At 38.9% G+C, this 19,615-nt stretch overlaps 1 protein-coding gene across 50 annotated transcripts in view; it reads left to right on the forward strand.

The window, feature by feature from the left end:
- Positions 1–19,615, forward strand: part of LOC138288307 (mucin-19) — a 1,675,551-nt gene that overhangs the window by 1,304,372 nt on the left and 351,564 nt on the right. For 47 of the 50 annotated variants that reach the window (XM_069229764.1, XM_069229784.1, XM_069229763.1 and 44 more), the window contains one exon: positions 10,486–10,542. The exons of the other annotated variants lie outside the window; for them this stretch is intronic. In XM_069229764.1, the coding sequence (XP_069085865.1) occupies positions 10,486–10,542 (57 nt within the window). The remainder of the gene's footprint in view (positions 1–10,485; positions 10,543–19,615) is intronic. 50 annotated transcript variants of the gene reach the window in all.

Raw genomic sequence — 19,615 nt, forward strand, 5'->3', positions numbered from 1 at the left:
CTATTCATTTTCACAGCTGTCTCCAAAAGATACTACAACTGATTAAGGAGTTGAGCAACCTAATTTGACGATTAACATATTCTGTTATTTACATGATTAATTACAAAAATAATTTATTCATAATTATATTTTCATTTCCCCAAATGTGGAATGGGTTTTGCTTTGGAGAAGGGATTGCTATACTGAACAAAGTGAAAAGACTATCCATAGACTTTACAAAATGAAATATAGCTTTATAATTTTGCCCAAGTACTCTTTCTTTCATTTATTTAAATTATTATACAATGTTACGTTTGATTTTCTTACTTTTGTCATAGGCAGATCAGCCTAATTATAATAGGCCGATCTGCCCCCGGGGGGGGGGGGGCAGAAATGGCCTTCACATACATTGCCCCCCGGGGAGCGGCTCTTGCCCAAGGGTTCGCTCCCCTTATGAGTAATTAAAAAAACAAAATTCCCTGGTGTCTAGTGGGCATTTCTGCTGCCCGATTGCATCATGATCAGGCAGCAGAAATGCTGAGAAAGACATCAAAGGAAAGGCCTTTCCTTTGATGTCTCTCTCTCACACCCTCCACGTGATCTGAGGAGAAATACTAAAGTGATCACGTGCTGACGTCCTCAGACGTCACAGGGGTCAGGGGGTAGAACAGGAAGTGATTCCCCTTCCAGCCCTGCCCAGGGGAGGGATGCCAGGCCCTCAGGGCGAGCGCTCCCTCTGAGGGCCCATAGCAGGGTGAGGTGGTTACGTCCCTGGCACCTGAGCACAACAGCAGCGGACGTAACCACCTCGTCCCGGGCACCGAGGGGTTAATATACATAAATCAGTCACAAATGTCATATAGCAAGTTCTAAATAATGAATGGTTTGGAATCTCATTACAATCAATTTTAAATGGACTTGTTATTGGGAAAGGGGAAAACCTATTAGAACATTGGAAATTTCTTTCATTTTAAGTACTAGAAAATTCTTCCTTAACACATTTTTATGAATGTTATTTTGCCATTAAGTTATTTTCTTTATTTAAGTAGCATTACCTGAGGTATCCCGGTTTATTAATGGAGCGGCTTGGCCTTGTTGAGAGCAGCTTTGGTAGCAGTTCATATAAATAATTTTCAGAAATCGATTCTAATTTGACTAGTAAGTTACTTAATTTTAGTGACATTCTTTAAAATAGCTATACCAGCTACAAAAGATTGCTTATCATCTTCGCTCCTACCAACTTGAGGATAGGATTTTGTTAATTAATAGTCTTCTACGCTCCTGTGCCTTGCCATTTCTATTCTTAGGCTTTTTGGGGGTATGGAATATCAGGGCAGGACTAAAATCATATAATCCGATGGTTCCTTCTATTTTCATCTGATGTCCATTCTGGTGGGATTGCAAAAATCGAGGAATAATAGCACACAGCACAATGTTGTGTAGGTAATATGATACTGCTGGAAAAATACCTGAATGTAGTCTGGCTCCAGTTAAAATGTTCACACACGAAATCTGTGGCTGCAGTCACTTCTTTAAAAAAAAAAAATTACAAATGGTTTGGAACATGTTCTTCGATTGTTGCAGTGAATTTGCCAGTTATGATGTTGTGCCATTCCTGTGCATTTTCACAGTTGTCTCCAAAAGACACTACAACTGATTTAGGAGTTTAGCAACACAGTTAAGCAACTTATATATTCTGTAATTTGCTTGATTCATTTCTGAAAACAATTCATTCATAATTATAGTCTCATTTTGTTTTGTGATTTTGCCAAAGTATTCTTTCATTCATTTAACTTATTATTCAATGTTAAATTAGATTTTCTTAAATTTGTCATATTTACATTTCAATCCAGACCTACCAACTAAATCTCCTACTGGAAACACAGAAGTCTTCCAGGGGCCAAACTAGTACTGTATGAATGTCCTTCACAGATTTGTGATGGCTGTGAGAGGGGGCAATAAACAAAATACTGTAAAAGAGGCAGTCCTTCTATAAATAACATCCTCCAATTCACATTATTTTGGAGCACTGTTTGGATAAAAGCAAAACTTTTCATTCCATTGTGCAAGTCAGTTAACTGATTAGAACATAATGCCACAAATCATAATATGTAGCATTTCCGGCCCAGGATAATCTAACCTTATATGGAGGATAGCAACTGACTTGTGCAATAGATTGTGTTCTTATTCTTCAATTATTTCCCTTTGAAATATGTTATCCTCTTAGCTGCATTCTCATTACCACAAACATTAAATTGGTATTTTTGGCAAATAAGACATGGTAGAACATTGTGACATGGCTGTCAGCTTGCTTCATTGTTGGCATTTGAGATTTTGAAATAAAAGTAAATTTAGCAAGTATATTATACCAGAGTTATACATTTTTAATTGCTGCCAGTTTCAATTTGTACATGCACTTTGTTTTAAATGTGAATGTGCACCGTTGTTTACAAACTTTTGGAGCTCCTGAAAAGCTTAGCAAACTACATTTAACCACAGAGTTTATTTTATTTAAATTATGAAACAACAACAAAGTTTATATTATGTTGGGTTAGTATAATAGCAATGGAGATATTGTCCACGTTTTTGGAGAAAGGAAAATCAGTAGTAAGAACATTTGCTCCATTTATACCACAGGAAACAAACTAAGCTGAAATTTAGGAACTATATATAAAAGAATGTATTCTTTCTCTACATAATTGAGCGTGTTTTCATGTTTTTAGTTTAGCCTCATTCCATCCATTTTTTCATCCAATAACTAAAGTTCCTACTGGAACCATCAAGTCTAGACAAGCTTAATTAAAACTGCAAGTATGTGTTTCTATAACTTATGGCATAACCTAAATTGGAAGAACAAATGTGATGTCCACCAGGGGTGACGTTCAGGTACGTGGTGGCCGTGACCACCATCTTCTGCAGTATTGCTCACTTGACTCCGGGCACTGCTGCCAGGAAAACCTCCACTACCTGAGCTACTGTGAACTGCCTCCAGGAAACTATCATGCCATGTCCTGCAGGAGATAGAGCCCCTGCCTTCACCACCTAATGAGCTGGAAAGGCTAGTGGTGCAGGTCCTACCCCTGTATGAACAGCTATGTGGAGCGCCAGAGGAGCAGGTGAGTCCAATATCATAGCAATGTGTGATAGGTGTTGTATTTGACGATGTACTGTTGATGTAAACTTGTGAAGGTGTTAATGCATGCAGAAGGTATGTGAGCAGAGAGGATGGGTATGTGTGCCAACTTTCTGTGACTGTTGTGTACTGTCCAATGCTATTGGTGTGGTGCATGTGGACATGACTTTCTCCTGATGTCTGTGTCATCGATGCAGGTCAATGCAGAAGGGGGTTTGGCGTGCCACCGCCAAGGAGGTGCGGACCCTGGGGGTCCACAGCCAGTGGAGCACCCATTGTAGAAAGCGGTGGGAGGAGCTGAGACGCTGGGCCTGGAAAACCGTTGAGGCCCAGCTGTGGATGTCCTCCCAACGAGGAAGGGCCCTGAGCCCCCCAGTGGCCCGCATTTTGGCACTGACCTACCCTGAGGTGGATGGTCTTTTGAGGGCAGCACAGCAGCCACAAGGGGATAAGTAATGACCGAATCTATGTACTTTCCTCTGATAGTTTGGTGTATGCTATCTCAGTATAGCAGCTGCGACAATGTAGTAGGTGATACAGGTATGGTGAGTCCTCAGAATACATTGTACTCCAGTTGTCATTATAACAATAGATATCTGGCCTTTGGGTTGTGCATGAAAACATGTTGATCACCTGTGTCCAGCAATATGTATGACTGCATGTGGAGATACACATGTGACTGAGCCACATGTGTTACTCTACCCATCCATATACTTGTCTGTAGGCGGCTGTATCATCCTTCCCAACTAGTGCGACCAGGTCCAATCATCCAATTAGTGTTCAATGTAGCTCTAAAGGGGACTCATGTTTTGCATTAGTCCTTAACATTTCTTGCCATTACATTGACATGTGGAAAGAAAATTGTATCCCAATGCCTTTGTTGTAGAGAAGTGAGTGGCTAGGCAGATTTAGCCTTAGACAATGTGCTTTGGCCATGCTAGATATGACAATGCTATACCTTTATGAGTGCTACATATGAAATTACGTGCCTACATCATGTCTAACTGGAAACTTGGTGGCACATTATGTATAGTGGGCTATTCTTTGCTACATTAACTTTAGCTGATGTGTGCTGTTTGGACAGGATTTAGACTTGGCTCACCTCATCATAGCCAGAATTCATGGTTTAGCTGTACTTGCATTTCACATACACCTACTATTGTTGTGGGATATATTGTCAATGAAATAGCAGTCATTTAGGTGCATGTGTAAATCATGTGTACATTGGTTTTCAGTGGAGTAAATGTTTTGTCAGGACTAAGCTCGTTGGAATCACATGTAAGGACAACTATAAGTGAAGTAGGTGTACTCATGTTGTCATTTCGTGGCACTGAATCAGCATGCCAGGTGCAATGTTATGAGCCCTCCTAGAAAGTTGTACCCTGGCCATGGTATTGTTGTTGTAACTATGCTCTCTGTGATTGTCTGTGGATGTATCAAGTGTGCTAAGTCACCCACAGTTGCAGGACATGGGGATATGGTATATTTGGCAATGTCTGTGAATAGTGACTGCAGAACATCCTGCCAGATGTGGTACCTGTATTCACATAACTATTCTCCAGACATGGAATGTCAAATTGTGATGGCCACTGTAGGGGACTGCCACATGCTTATGTTTCCATCAGTGTATGTTGCCATTGTGTCAGGTATGTACAGAAGGATCAGCTAAGCATGTGATTGGATGGCTAGGTGCTGTGTCGTATGTGATGAAAGATGACTTCCCTTTCTTGGAACATGACTTTTGTTGATGGACTGGGCAGGCGTGGAGTCAAAGTAGCCATGATATGGTGTTATCTGTCAACGGCTTTTTCTCAGACTGATAACATGAAGGAGAGTGATGAGCTGTATGGGGATGAAATATTAGCTTTAGCCAAGCCATGATGGGTATGCTGCCTTAGGGTTACAAGTGATTTGATGGGATGGTCAAGTAGGGTTCAAATACTTGGCTTATGTTGCCGGTGAGACATATGTCAAACAGGGTAACTTGAAGTATCCTATTTTGACATGATGTAGGATCTAAGGTTTTTAAACTGGGACTTCCCTGGCAGGAGATGTATACCTACAATTGTGCATGTTGTAATGTGTGTATGTGAAGAATGTGGTGACCCTTTCTCTCCCCCTCTCTCTCCCTCCCTCTCTCTCTCTGTTTGTGTGCATCGGCAGGCGAAGGAGATGGAGCACAGGTGAGTGGGGATGCTGCGGCCATGGGACTCGGAGTGCTGAGACCACCAACAGAGAGGGACCCAGTGGCCAAGAGCACGAGGGGAGTGCACCAGGGGAAACAGGATCTACATCATCATCCTCGGAATCCTCCTCGGTGGAGGCGGCTCTATCTGGGGACCACCCCAGCACCATCTTTGTCCGCCATTCCCCTTTCTACCACCACTTTCCCCTGTAGATCCCTACCCAGTTGTCCGTGCCCGCTTACCCAAAAGAGTGGGTATGTCCTTTGCCAGAGGCACCTCTGCCTCTGCCCTGTCAGCACTGCTGCCCTTAAGAGGAGGCTATTGACCTCCTAAGGTCAATCTCTGTATGTCAGTTGACCATCATGAATGCCATCCAGGAACTTACAACTCAAGTGCAACAGAGTAATTAGTTCCTGGAGGGCATTCTTGGTGCACTGGCTGGCCTATAGAGATCCTTTCAGGCTCTGACCACCACACTGATGATAGCCAGTCACCCTTTGTATTCAACCCCCCACCTTCTTTGTCCCAATCCCAAACCCCTATTCCTCACCCCAACCAAAGCACACAAACATACAAGCATGAACTTGGCCCTCAACATCCAAGGGTCCCTCAGACAAACACAAGCACCACAGGACACACACACACCACAACACAAGCAACATATACCTGAAGACACATCAGCAGTCACAACCTGCCCGGACACCCCCACCATCGACAGAATCACAGACACAACACCTGATACACCTACAGACACCACACCATCATTCACAGATCCAGCCACTATACCTATATTACCCACAGACAGCACCACAACAAACCCTCAGCCATCTACCGCAGTTGTCACATCTGAAGACACCACAACAGCAGGCATGCATACTTGCAGCACATCCACTATGCCTGCAGTCATCACTCCAACACAGAGTCACCCATCCACCATGGCATCTGCCAGCACTTCCACCCCTCTCATCCCAAGACACATAAACACCCACTCACCCACCTAACAGACACCCACCACCCACAAAGATACCTCACACACATACATGCACCCAAGACATCCACAACTACATCTCAGACAACCACTCCCTCTCCCTCCACACCCAAACCTTTTTGCCATGACCGTCCCTGTGTGTCAAAGAAAGCTTTCCTCTCCGAGTTATCCGTTTCCCTACTCCTCTCCCACCCTGTGTTACCTCTAAATGTTCTGTGTCCCTCCCCAAGTCTGGCCCTTCCACCTCCAATATCTCCCCTGCCCTCCCTACTAGTACCCATGCCCCTCCACTCACCAAGATCTCAACCCCTCTGAAGAGTAATTAACCCTCCCCCAATGCCTTGACTTAAGCCCTTCCTCCCAAACCAAATCCCAAAGGTCCCCTTCCCAATCCAAAGCCCAAACCCACCCCCAAACCATTCCCTGAGGTGCACGCCTGCTCCATTGATGCCCCTACCTGTGGAGGTTACATGGTAGTCAGGAGTCAAGTTTGGGGCACACACGTGCTTTGTGTACATTTTGCACTAAACAATGTTGGACTGGCCTCAGGCCTTGGACATTGACACTATTTATTTATACTTAATATATATTAGGACCAACCGGTTTCAATTTATATATTTGTCCTGCCTTTCTTTACTTAGAGCAGTTTTGGTCTTGGCTGACATTGTGTGTAAGCATTTTTGTGACAGTGGTGGTTGTGCTACATTTTTTGTCTGGGCAGCATGTCTGGTTGTGTGCATAGCATTTGTCTACCAGTGATGGGTGTGTTGTGTGATGACCTTGAGTATGTTGGGGACATGTTGCTTTGGTATTGTTTGGTGTTTGTGTTGACATGTGTTAGTTGCAGTGGTGTGTGCCTTTGTGTGCTTGGACTGTGTGCATGAGTGTGTGTAGAGATTGGTATGTCAGATATGTTGTGATGTGTGTTTGCAGGGTATGTCGTATGTTGTGTTTTTTGGATGTGTGATTGTGTGTGTTCGTTCCCTGGTGTTGGTACATTGTGTTGCATTTATGATTTGCCAAGAGGTAGTGTCTCTTGGGGGTCCTTGACAATGCGTTGATGATGTTGCAATTGTGGTGTAGTTGTGTCGTTTGGTGGTGTTGTGTGTTATTGTGTGTGACTATGCTCTGTACCTGGGTGTTGCTGTGTGCTTTAGACCTGTGTGTGTGTGTGTGATGGCTGTTGTGTGTACTATGTATGTGCGTGTGTGTATGTGGCAGTGTGTGAGTGTGAGTGTGTGTGTCGGTGTGGGATTACGTGTGTGTGTCGCCCTCGCCACCCGCTCCAGATTTGCATGTTGAGTGTGAGTTGGTAGTTTGACATTTTACAACACTGACAGGTAAGTCTGTGTACTCACGGTTGCTGTTGTCATCGCTGCTGGTTCTGAAGTCGATGGGCAAGCAGGAGCAGCGGGAAGACATGTAGTTCTGGTTCCATGGCGGCTCTGGACAAGTATGCCTCTCTGAAGGTGAATGTCTCCTTTTATATAGTTGGTTTGCACCTGGGTTTCCGTGGTGGTGCGATGGAGGGGAAAAACCTTGACAGTGTGCAGACTTGTAATCTGTCCGACAGGAACATGGTCTCCCCTGGCCTACAGGTAGCTACTTTCATCCGTGGTGGCCTGACCGCACTGGCGGTGCTGGTGGTGGATTGGCTTATTCTTTTGGATGTACCACCATGGTCATAATTTGGGACAGCCAAACTCGTAATGACCCCCTTAGTTTTTGGCACAAGAGGGTGTAATCTAACGTTAAATGTAGCCCACTGATTTTGCCTCAGTAACTTTTCCCTTATTTAAAGGATTAAATTGTGATAATGATTTGTTCCTTGCTATATTCTCCTTAAAAGCAATAAGTACAGCTCAAATAAACTTTCTACTATGCCTACTAAATCCTATACAGTTAAAAACTTAGTTATGGCATAAATAAAAATAAATAATTATTATTCATTAAGTATCCATGAATGTCATATAGCAATTTCTAAGTGGTGAATGATTTGGAAAATTATTAGCACTAATGTTAAATGGATATCTTAGTAGACAAGGGAAATAACTCATTACAGCATTTTAAATTTGTTTCAGTATTTATATAGGACATTTCTACCTTAATGGTTTAAGTAATGTGATTTTGCTAATTATTTCTCTACTTCACTTAAATAGCTCCACTTGAAATATTCTGGTAACCTCTCCTCCTTTACAGATACAGTAGATCATACTCCTTGAGAATTGTTTGGGTAGCAGTTTATAGAAAGAGTCTGTAGCAACCAATATCAATTAGCATAGCAAGTTGCTTAAATTTTGTAACATTATTTTCTGATAGCTATATTGACTCCAATAGATTGCCAATAACCTTTACTTCTTCCCAATTAAGCATGGGTTTGTGATCAATATTTTTCTTTTAAAGTCCTGTGTCTTTCCATCTCCATTCTCAGCCTTTGTGAGATATGGAATATGAAGGTAGAACTAATTTAAATGACTCCTATGGTTGTTCCATTAATGTTCATCTCAGGTCTATTCTGGTAGGTTCACACAGTACCAAGTATAATGCCACAGAGCACCATGTGGTACAGGTGACGTAAATCTGCAGCAACATTTCTGAATCCAGTATAGCACCAGCAAGTATGTTTACATAAGAAATATGTGAATACAGTCATCACCACTTCAAAGAATATCATAAACAGTTAGAAACATGTTCTTCAAAAGTGAATTTTTCCATTATAATGTAGTGTAATTCCTATGCATTTTCACAGTTTTGAACAGAAGAGACTTCAACCAATGAAGGAATTTACCAACATTGATTTGGTAAATGAAATGTGTTATTTACATGATTAATTTATGAAAATAATTTAGGGCCTTATTACGACCTTGAGGGGAATCCCCCATCAGAAATGTGATGGATATCCCATCTGCCATATTATGATCACATTATATTCTACAACAATCGTAATATGGCGGATGGGGTATCCAGCACATTTCTGATGGAGGAAAGCCCTCTGTCAAGGTCATAATAAGGCCCATATTCTTAAATCGTTTCTCATTTCCTCCAATGTGACTTGGAGAAGGGATTGACTACTCTGAACACAGTGAAAGACCGGCCATAGACATTACAAAATGCAATATAGGTTTATGATTTTACCAAGTATATTTACATTTACTTATGGTATTTTACAATAATTCATTTTCTTTTCTTATTTCAGTCATGTTTTCAATTCAGTCCCTCTGCTTTAACAAATTACCCGCCTATCAGAACCACAAATATATATACATGCATACATTTTAACACAGATGTGTGTTTCACACATTTATGAGTGTGAGAGGTGGGAAAAAAGCAACATACTCTTAAATAGCCAGTCATTATATATGTCATATCCCATAATTTACTTTATTTTGAAGTATTGCCAGAACAAATAGAGAAATGCAATTTCCGCTTTTCACGTGAGTTGATTAGTTACAAAATTGTGCTATGAATCTGAATTTTCAGCATTTCTCTCTTAGTACAATGTAACCTGAAATGAAGCATAGGGACCTTGTTGAGCAAAGGATGTGTTTCTTTTCTTAAGTTGTTTCATTATGAAATATATTATCCTCTTAATTATATTCTCATGACCATAAACATAAAAATGGTCGTTTTACCAGATAAGTGACTTGAAATGGTGGAATATTGTCCCATGACTCTCAGTTTGAATCATGAATGATATTCAAGAGTTATAGCAAAAATGAAATTCAGCAAGCATGTTTTTCTCCAATTTACACATTTTGAAGTGCTAGTAGGTCTAAAGTGTACGTATATTTTGTTTATTTATTAAATTGTATTATTCTGAACATTTTGTAAAGACTGTAAATTTGCACAGTAGTTTCCAAAACAACTGTTTTCTTGAAGTTCTTCCCAACTTCATTTCACTGAAAAATGTATTCTTTTACTTGAAGTATTAACCATAAAATGTATTTATTCTAAATAATATTCTTCTTATAGAGATTGTGAAATTGTTCTTGCTTTTCAGGAATAAACTTTAGAACCTAGAGCATTGCCCCATAACTGGAAATTGGTTCCATTTACACTGTAGAAAATAGGAAGCTAAAATGAAACCTAGCAAATGATTTAAACAGCATCTACTTTTTCTTACACAAATTACTGCATTGTGAACAATGTCATTTACTTATCTTAGCCTTATTCTCTCATTAACCCATTTTGTTATCTAGCATCCACACTACCTACTGGAACCACGGAAGTCTATACAGGCCCTACTAGCACTGCAAGTATGTGTTTCTTTTGCTCACAGCATAACAAGTAGTGGATGAGCAACTCTTTTTGAAACATTGACTCTAAAACCATTTTGATAGTTTTGACAATTAATCAAGCATTGACCTGGCAGCCATTTTTATATGAACAAGCTATGCACATTCTTTACTTCTTATTTGTAGAATAATTACCCTTAAAGCAAACCTAGCCTCGGTTAAAGGACAAAGAAAAGATTGGGTAGAATATTTTGACATCACATTTAACTTTCGACACTGGATTGTTTTATCTAGAAATAAATATAACCACATGATTTCCCATAGTCTCCTTTCCATTATTTAAAGGTCTGAACTTTGAAAATGTTTTGTTCTTTCTCATATTCGTATTACAATCAATAACTACATCTACCAAATAAATCACTTACAAACCTATGCAGTCCAACTAATATTAGTTAATTGTTTCATTTTTAGAGGCATGACAATCTACAATAACAACTAATATACATAAATCAGTCACAAATGTCATCTAGCAAGTTCTAAGTAATGAATAATTTGGAATCTCATTACAACTCATTTTAAATGAATTTGTTATTGGAGAAATGAAAAACCTCATTAGAACATTGGAAATGTGTTTCATTTTAGGTACAGGAAAATTCTTCTTTAACATACTTTTATTAATGTTATTTTACTAATAAGTTATTTTCTTTATTTAAGTGGCTAAACCAAAGTATCCTGGTGTCTTGGTTTATTAACAGAGTGGGTCATCCTCATTGAGAACAGCTCACATAAGCTCATATAAGCAATCCTTGGAAATCAATTCCAATTAGACAAGCAAGTTGCTTATCTTTAGTAACATATTTTCCCATAGCTATACTGACTCCAACAGATTGCTTATCATCTTTGCTCCTTCCCACCTGAGGATAGGATTTTGTTAATTACTATTATTCTTTGCCATCTGTATTCTTAGCTTTTTGGGGTTATGGAATATCAGGCCAGAACTAAAATCACAAAATCCTGTGGTTCCTTTTATGTTCATCTGCCGGCTTGTGAGAAAACAGGGCTGATGGCAGAGGCCCCTTAACTTTTTGTCCCCATTTTTCACTTTTTCTGGGTGTTTTCATGACGCTGATGGTGCCCTGGGAACTTCTAACCAGTCCCAGGGCCTGTGTTCTGTGTGAAATGAGTATGCAAATTAGGCTAATTATAATTGGCTATGTCAATTTACATTTGGTCTCTAGAATGTGGTAGGGCATGTAGGTTTAGGGACCCCCAGCATAGGTGGTGTACCCAGAGGTGCACTGCTGTGATGGTCAGTGTCATTTTAAAGGCAGGCCTGCTTTGCTGGCTGCTTTTAAACCAAAGTTATATACAAATTCAAATTTGGAATTAAAAGTATTTTTAAAGTCATAAATTACCTTATTTTTGATATAGTTGGCCTGGCCCTAAGTGCCCCTAAGGTTGGGTGTCATGTAACTATAAGCAGGGAACTTATAAAAATTGTTTAATAGGTCGTGGTGAGGTAAAATAGCCAAATTTGTTTTTCCCTCACTGTAGTGAATGGCCTCCATTGGCTAAAATGGGGAGACTTTATTTTAGAAAGTCCCCATAAGAGCCAGATATCTTGTGTTTGGTATCAAATTAATCGTTATAATAAATCCCACAACTTGCCATTGTTTTATTTAATATAACTAGTTCAGATAAAGAGTTTTAAACTCTACCTGAAAGTTGCCACACTGAGCTCTCTAGTGCCCTTCTCTGATTGGCCAGCCTCTTACAGCCTGGCCAGGCTGCATGATAAGGTGTGAAGTGGCCTGACCTGAACACAAAGGATGTGGCTGGGGAAGGAGATCTGCCTCAGCAGATGGTGAAACAGAATTCAGGGAGGGATGCCAAACTGGTCTTCAAAGGCAGGGAACGACATTTGGAGCAGCTCAGGACCTCTCTCATTTCCTGCAACCCCAGAAAATTAGGTGCCCTTTGATTAGATTAGGAGAGGGCAGGAGAGGAGTGTGTTTAGGATTTATTTTAGCCACACAAGTGGGTGGGCTCAGCCAGATGTAATCTCCAAAAATCAGTTTCAGCCATATTTTTTAAGAATGTTGCTTCCTGGGATACATTTTTGCCACACTTCCCAGAAAGTGGTCATGGCAGGGGGAAGTGGCTTCCCTGTGATTGGACAGTCTGCCCCCGCTTCTCACCCCAGGACCAACAATAAATATGGCAGAGCTGCATCCATAAATCAGATCGCTATAAGGAAAAAGACAAAGAAGAAGAAAAACGGCCCTGCTGGGCCCCCGACCTGCACCTGGACACTGCACTCTGAAGGACTGCACCAGCTGAACACTTGGGCTTCAACAATAAAAGGACTTTGCATGTCTTCAACTGCTTCATGAAGGGACTCCCTGTTTGTACAGGTACAAAGGAGCTGACCAGAGTTCCCTGCATCAAGTCCTGCAAGCAGAGCCCAGCTGGCCAGATTTTAGTGGCCATTTGAGGATTCTCGAGTAGGTGCATTCTGGGAATTTTAGTCCCAAATCCCAAGGAGCAACTCAGAGCTTTTGGAACATTGGATCAAGTTGTGGACACTTCAAGGACTCAGAAAGGACCTCTAGAAAAAGATCCAGAAATTTGGAGACACTTGGAGCAACTCCATAAATCGAAGACGTGCATTGTGGGAGTTGTCGTCCCAGAACAAAGAGGCAAACCAGAGCCTTTGGACCCTTGGCTGGTGTTGTGGACCACTTTCCTGAATCAAGAAACACTTCTGAAAGTAAGTGTTACCTTGTGGGTGGCCTGAACTCTTGACTTTGTCCCTGTCCAGTGTGACCTATTTTAATCCTTTGAACGCTACTTGCTTCCATGCGCTAGAAAACATTAATTCAAAATCACATCTCCTTATCTGCTTTTAATAATTTTGTTGTCATTTTAAAGATAAAAATATAATCTATTTTTATAAATTGGAGTTGTTTCTTGTGTTTTGCATTGTACCTCTTTACTGTTTTGTTATTTTTAAATGCTTTTCACACTTCTATCATAAGTTAGGCCATGTTGCTCGTTGTCAGGTTACCAAGGATTGAGCTGGGTTTAATTTATTGAGACCTAACTGGACCTAAGTGGAGGCTATTGGCCTATTGCTAGGTGTAGGTACTTACCTGCCCTTCCCAATAATCTACTTTACAACAAGTCCATTCTGGTCGAATTGCAAAAATCAAGGTATAATGACACACAGCACAATGTGGTGTAGGTAACATAATACTTCTGGAAAAAAATCTAAATGTAGTCTAGCACCAAGAAAGATGGTCACACAATAAATCTGTTGCAGCAGTCACTTACTTAAAAAACAGAATATTACCAATGGTTTGGAACATGTTCTTCGTTTGTTATAGTGAATTTAATAGGTACAATGTTGTGCCATTGCTGCACATTTTCACAGTTGTATCCAAAAGACACTATAACTGATTAAGGAGATTAGCACACCAGTCTGGCAAATAATTGATTCTGTTATTTACATGATTTATTTATTAACGTAATTCATTCATTATTATATTTGCATTCCCCAAATGTGAAATGTGTCTTGCTTGGAAGAAGAGGTTGACTATACTGAAGATAGTGAAAAGACTGCCCATAGACTTTGCAAAATGAAGTATAGCTTTGTGATTTTGCTAAAGTATTCTTTCATTCATTCAACTTATTATTCAATGTTAAGTTCAATTTTCTTAATTTAGTCACATTTTCATCCTACTGGAAACACAGAAGTCTAAAGGGCCCAAGCTAGTACTGTATGAATGTCCTTCACAGATTTATGATGGCTGTGAGAGGTGACAAATAAACAACATAGTGTAAGAAAGTGTAAAATAGGCAGGCCTTATATAAATAACATCCTTCAATTCATCTTATTTTGAAGCTTCGCTTGGATAAAAGCAAACAATCAATTTCCATTGTTCAAGTCAGTTAACTAATTAGAACATAATGTCACACATCTAAATATGTAGCATTTCTGATTCAGGATAATCTAAACTAAAATGTAGGATACCATTCTACTGGTGCAATATACTGTGCTCTTTTTAATCATTTATGTCCTTTTGAAATATATTATCCTCTTAATTGCATTCTCATTTCCCAAACCATTAAATTGGTATTCTTGGCAGATAAGAAAATTTAAATGGTAGAAGAATGTGACATGACTGTTAGTTTGCTTCATTGTTGGCATATGAGATTCCTATATAAAAGTAAATTCAGCAACTATATTTTGCCAGATTTACACATTTTGAATTGCTATCAGTTCCAGTGTTTACATGTACTTTGTTTTAAAGGTGAATATGCACCACTGTTTAATTGTTGACTTCTTAAACAGCTTAGCAACTACGTTTCTCAATAAAGTTTATTTTATTGAAATCATGAAATCATAAAAAAGTTTATATTAAATTGCATTAGTATAATAGGAATGGAAATATTGTCCGAGTTTTTGGAGAAGCAGAAAATCAGTAGTTAGAACATGTGTTCCATTTCTATCACAGAAAACTAACTAAACTGAAATTTAGGATTCATTTATAAATGAATGTTTTCTTTCCTTAACATAACGGAGTGGATTTTCATGTTATTAGCTTAGCTTCATTCTATCCTTAAACCATTTTTTTTATCTAGCAATTAAAGTTCCTACTGGCACCATGGAAGTATATACAGGCCCAGCTAGTACTGCAAGTATGTGTTTCTATTGCGTATATAATAACCTAAATTGGAGAAACAAATGCCACGTTTGAATTTTCATGCTAGTCGGAAAATAATCATGGTTGCTATATAAGTTGTTGAAAATGATTGCTTAGTTAGAACTTTGAGACATAACTAAATTTCAAACATTGACTCCAAATAACATTTTGACATTTAGTAAAGCATAGATCTGACTTTGCCAAAGATTGCATTTCCTTTTTTTTATACTATTAAACTAAGAAAATGCTTTACTTCTTAATGGCCTTATCATTACCCAGGTACAAACTGGCCTGAAAGAGTAAATTAATAACTGGTTAGAATATTGTGATGTAACTTTTACTTTTTGGCACAAGAGGGTGTAATCTAACATTAAATGTAGCCCGCTGATTTTGCCTCATTATCCTTTCCCTCATTTAAAGGATTGAATTATGATAATGTTTTGTTAGGAGCTATGTTCTCAATAAAAACATATGCATAGCGCCAAAATAAACCTTCTACAATGCCTACTAAATCCTATATAGTCAAAATAATACTTGATATATTGGTTTCATATGGTTATGGCATAAATAACAATAAAAAATGATTATACATTAAACAGCCATGAATGTCATACGTCAAGTTCTAAGTGGTGAATGATTTGAAATCTGGTTACCACCAATGTTAAGTGGATATCATATTGGCAAAGAGAAATAACTTATTAGAACATTGTAAAATTATTCCAATATTTATATAGGAAAATTCTACATTAAAGGTTTAAGTAAAGTGATTTTGCCACTGATTGCTTTACTTCATTTAAATGGCTGTACTTGAACTATACTGGTATTCTTCTTTACCAATAGAGTAGATCATCCTCCTTGAAAATTGCCCTTGTGATTGGCCACTCTGAACACAGTCAAAGGCTTGCCGTAGACTTTATAAAATGCAATGTGCGTTTGTGATTTTATCAAGTCTTTTTAATTTACTTAAAATATTGTACAATAATACATTGGATTTTCTTATTTCTGTCCCTCTTCTCTAAAGTATTACCCACCAATTTGCATCACAAATGTATATACATACATAAATATTAACACAGATGTGTGTTTCACACATTTATGGTTGCTGTAAGAGGTGGGAAAGAAGCAACATACTCTCAAATAGCCACCTGTTATATACGTAATATCCTTATCATTTACTTTATTTTGAAGTATTGCTAGAACAACTGCAAAAAATATAATTTCTGTTTTTCATGTGAGTTGATTAGTTACAACATAGTGCATTAAATTTGAATTCTCAGCATTTCTCCCTCAGGACAATACAACCTGATATAAAGCACAACGACCTTCTTGTGCAAAAGATGTGTTCCTTTCCTTAAGTTATTTCATCATGAAAACTGTTATCATCTTAAATGTATTCTCATGACCATAAACATAATTTTTTTATTTTTTCCTGATAAGTGAATTGAAATGGTAGAATATTGTGTCATGACTCACAGCTTCAATCATCATTGATATATGAGAGTTATAGCGAACATGATATTCAGAAAGTATATTTGTCCACAATTTATACATTTTGAATTGCTATTAGGTCTAAAGTGCACATAGATTTTGTTTTATTTATGAAATTTGATTATTCTGAACATTTTGTAAGGACTGTGAATTTACCCATAGTTTCCAAAATGAATGATTTCTTGAATTACTTACCAACTGCATTTAACCAATAAAGGTATTCTTTTATTTAAAGTATCAACCTTAAAACTTATTTATACTAAGTTATGTTCCTCTTTTAGAGATTGTGAAATTGTTCTTGCTTTTCAGTAATTAAATTCAGGAGTTAAAACATTGCCTAATAAATGTATATTGGTTCCATTTATACCATACAAAATATGTAGCTAAAATGAACCTAGCAGCCTAATATATCAGCAGTTTCTTTCTCTTACAAAAATGACTGAATTGTGAACAAGGTAATTTTCTTACCTTAGCCTTATTCTCACATTAACAAATGTTCTTATCTAGCACCCACACTCCCTACTGGAACCACTGAAGTCTATACAGGCCCTACTAGTATTGCAAGAATGTGTTTATATTGCTTACAGCATAATAAGACTGAAGAAGCAATTAACTTTTATATTTGTAACCATGCAAGTGTGATACCAAACACATCTGTTAATTTACTTATTGAAGATAATTGATTAGTTAGATTTTTGTGCCATAACTCTTTTTGAAACATTGAGTCTAAAAACATTTTGACAATTAATCAAGCATAGACCTGACTTTGCCAAAGGTTGTAATCATTTATTTATATGATCAAGCCATGCACATTCTTTACTCTTTATTTGTATAATCATTACCCCAAAAACAAAAATAGTCTCAGTTGAAGGAAAAATAAAAGATTGGCTAGGATATTCTGACATCATATTTCACTTTTAATGCAGGTTATTTTTTTATCTCAAATTAAATATATCCACCTAATTTTCCATTGTCTCATTTCCATTATTTAAAGGACTGAACTTTGAACATTTTTTGTTCTTTTCCATATTCTTATTACAATAACTAACTACATCTACAGAAGAAAATAACTTACAAGCCCCACCCAATCCTTTGCAGTCCAACACATATTGGTTAATTGTTTCACTAGTAAAGGTATAAATAAAAGCATACAAATAATATACATACATCAGTCCCAAATGACATACACCATGTTCCTAATAATGAATGATCTGGAATCTCATTACAAATAATTTTAAGTGGACTTGTTATTGGAGAAGTGAAAAACTTATCAGAGCACCGGAAGTATGTTTCATTTTACATACAGGAAAATTCTTCTTTAACATATTTTTATTAATGATATTTTGCCAATAGGTACTTATCTTTATTTAAGTGGCAGTACCGAAAGTATACTGGTATCCTGGTTTATTAATACAGTGGCTTGTCCCCCTAGAGAACAGCTTTATTGGCAGTTCATATATGGAGTCTGTAGAAATTTATTCCAATTAGACAAGCAACTTGCCTATCTTTAGTAATATTCTTTCCCAAAGCTATACCAGGCTCCAACAGCTTATCATCCTCACTCGCACCCACTTGAGGATGGGATTTTGTTAACTAATATTCTTCTGTGCTTTGACATCTGTATGTGTAGCCTTTTGGGGTTATGGAATATCAGGCCGGAACTAAAGTCACAAAATCCTGTAGATCCGTCCATGTTCATCTGATGTCCATTCTGCTTCGATTGCAAAAAATCCAAGTATAATGACACAGACACCATGTGTTATAGGTAATATGATATTGCTGGAAACAAATCTGAATGCAATCTTGCACCAGGAAAGATGTTCACATAAGACCTCTCTGGCTGTAGTCACTTCTTTAAATGAAAGAACATTATAAATCAGTTCGAACATGTTCTTTGATTGTTGTATTGAATTTACCAGTTATGATGTGGTGCCATTGCTGTGCATTTTCACAGTTGTCTCCAAATGACACTACAAATGATTAAGGAGTTTAGCAACCCAGTCTGGCAAATAATATACTATGTTATTTACATCAGTGGTTCCCAACCTGTGGTCCAGTTACCCCTGGGGGTCAGTGAAGCCTCCCTAGGGGGTCTGCAACTCATTTGAAAATTAAATCATAGTAACAGATTAGGTCCCCAGCTTTCAGTAATGGCTCAGTAGGGGGGGTCCCTGTACTCCAATAATGATTCGGTGGGGGTCCTCGGATTCCAATAATGATAAAGTTGGGGTCGACAGAAGTGAAAAGTTTGAGAACCACGTATTTACAAGATTAATTTATGTAAATAATTCATTCTAATTTTATTTGCATTCTCCAAATGTGAAATGTATCTTGCTTGGAAGAAGACGCGCTTTCGGTTTCCCCTCACCTGGGGGCCTGGGCGGAGCAGCAGTCGTGAAGGCCAGGAGCCCTTTAAAAACTTCATAGCGCTCCCGCTCGCGGGATCGCGGGATACGCTTTCAGTTTCCCCTCACCTGGGGGCCTGGGCGGAGCAGCAGTCGTGAAGGGCAGGAGCCCTTTAAAAAAACTTCATAGCGCTCCCGCTCGCGGGATCGCGGGATGCGCTTTCAGTTTCCCCCCACCTGGGGGCCTGGGCGGAGCAGCAGTCGTGAAGGGCAGGAGCCCTTTAAAAAACTTCATAGCGCTCCCGCTTGCGGGACGCACGCAGGCGTGCCCGGGCGAAGCCCAGGCCAAGGGCGGTCCCGTCCGTGCCCATCCGAGACCGAAGGAGGCCGGGCTCGGCCCCCTCTCTGGGCTCTAAAGTACGGCACCAGTTCACCTAGTTCAGGGCAGTATTTCAAAAATCCCGTTTTCACATTGTGTTGTAGTGTCACTATCCAATGGGGAAGCGCAAGGCAAAAGATAGCCCGGTATCGGGCTCTGCTAAATCTAAAGTACCC

The sequence above is a fragment of the Pleurodeles waltl genome, chromosome 4_1 (assembly GCF_031143425.1).
Source record: "Pleurodeles waltl isolate 20211129_DDA chromosome 4_1, aPleWal1.hap1.20221129, whole genome shotgun sequence".
NCBI lineage: Eukaryota > Metazoa > Chordata > Amphibia > Caudata > Salamandridae > Pleurodeles > Pleurodeles waltl.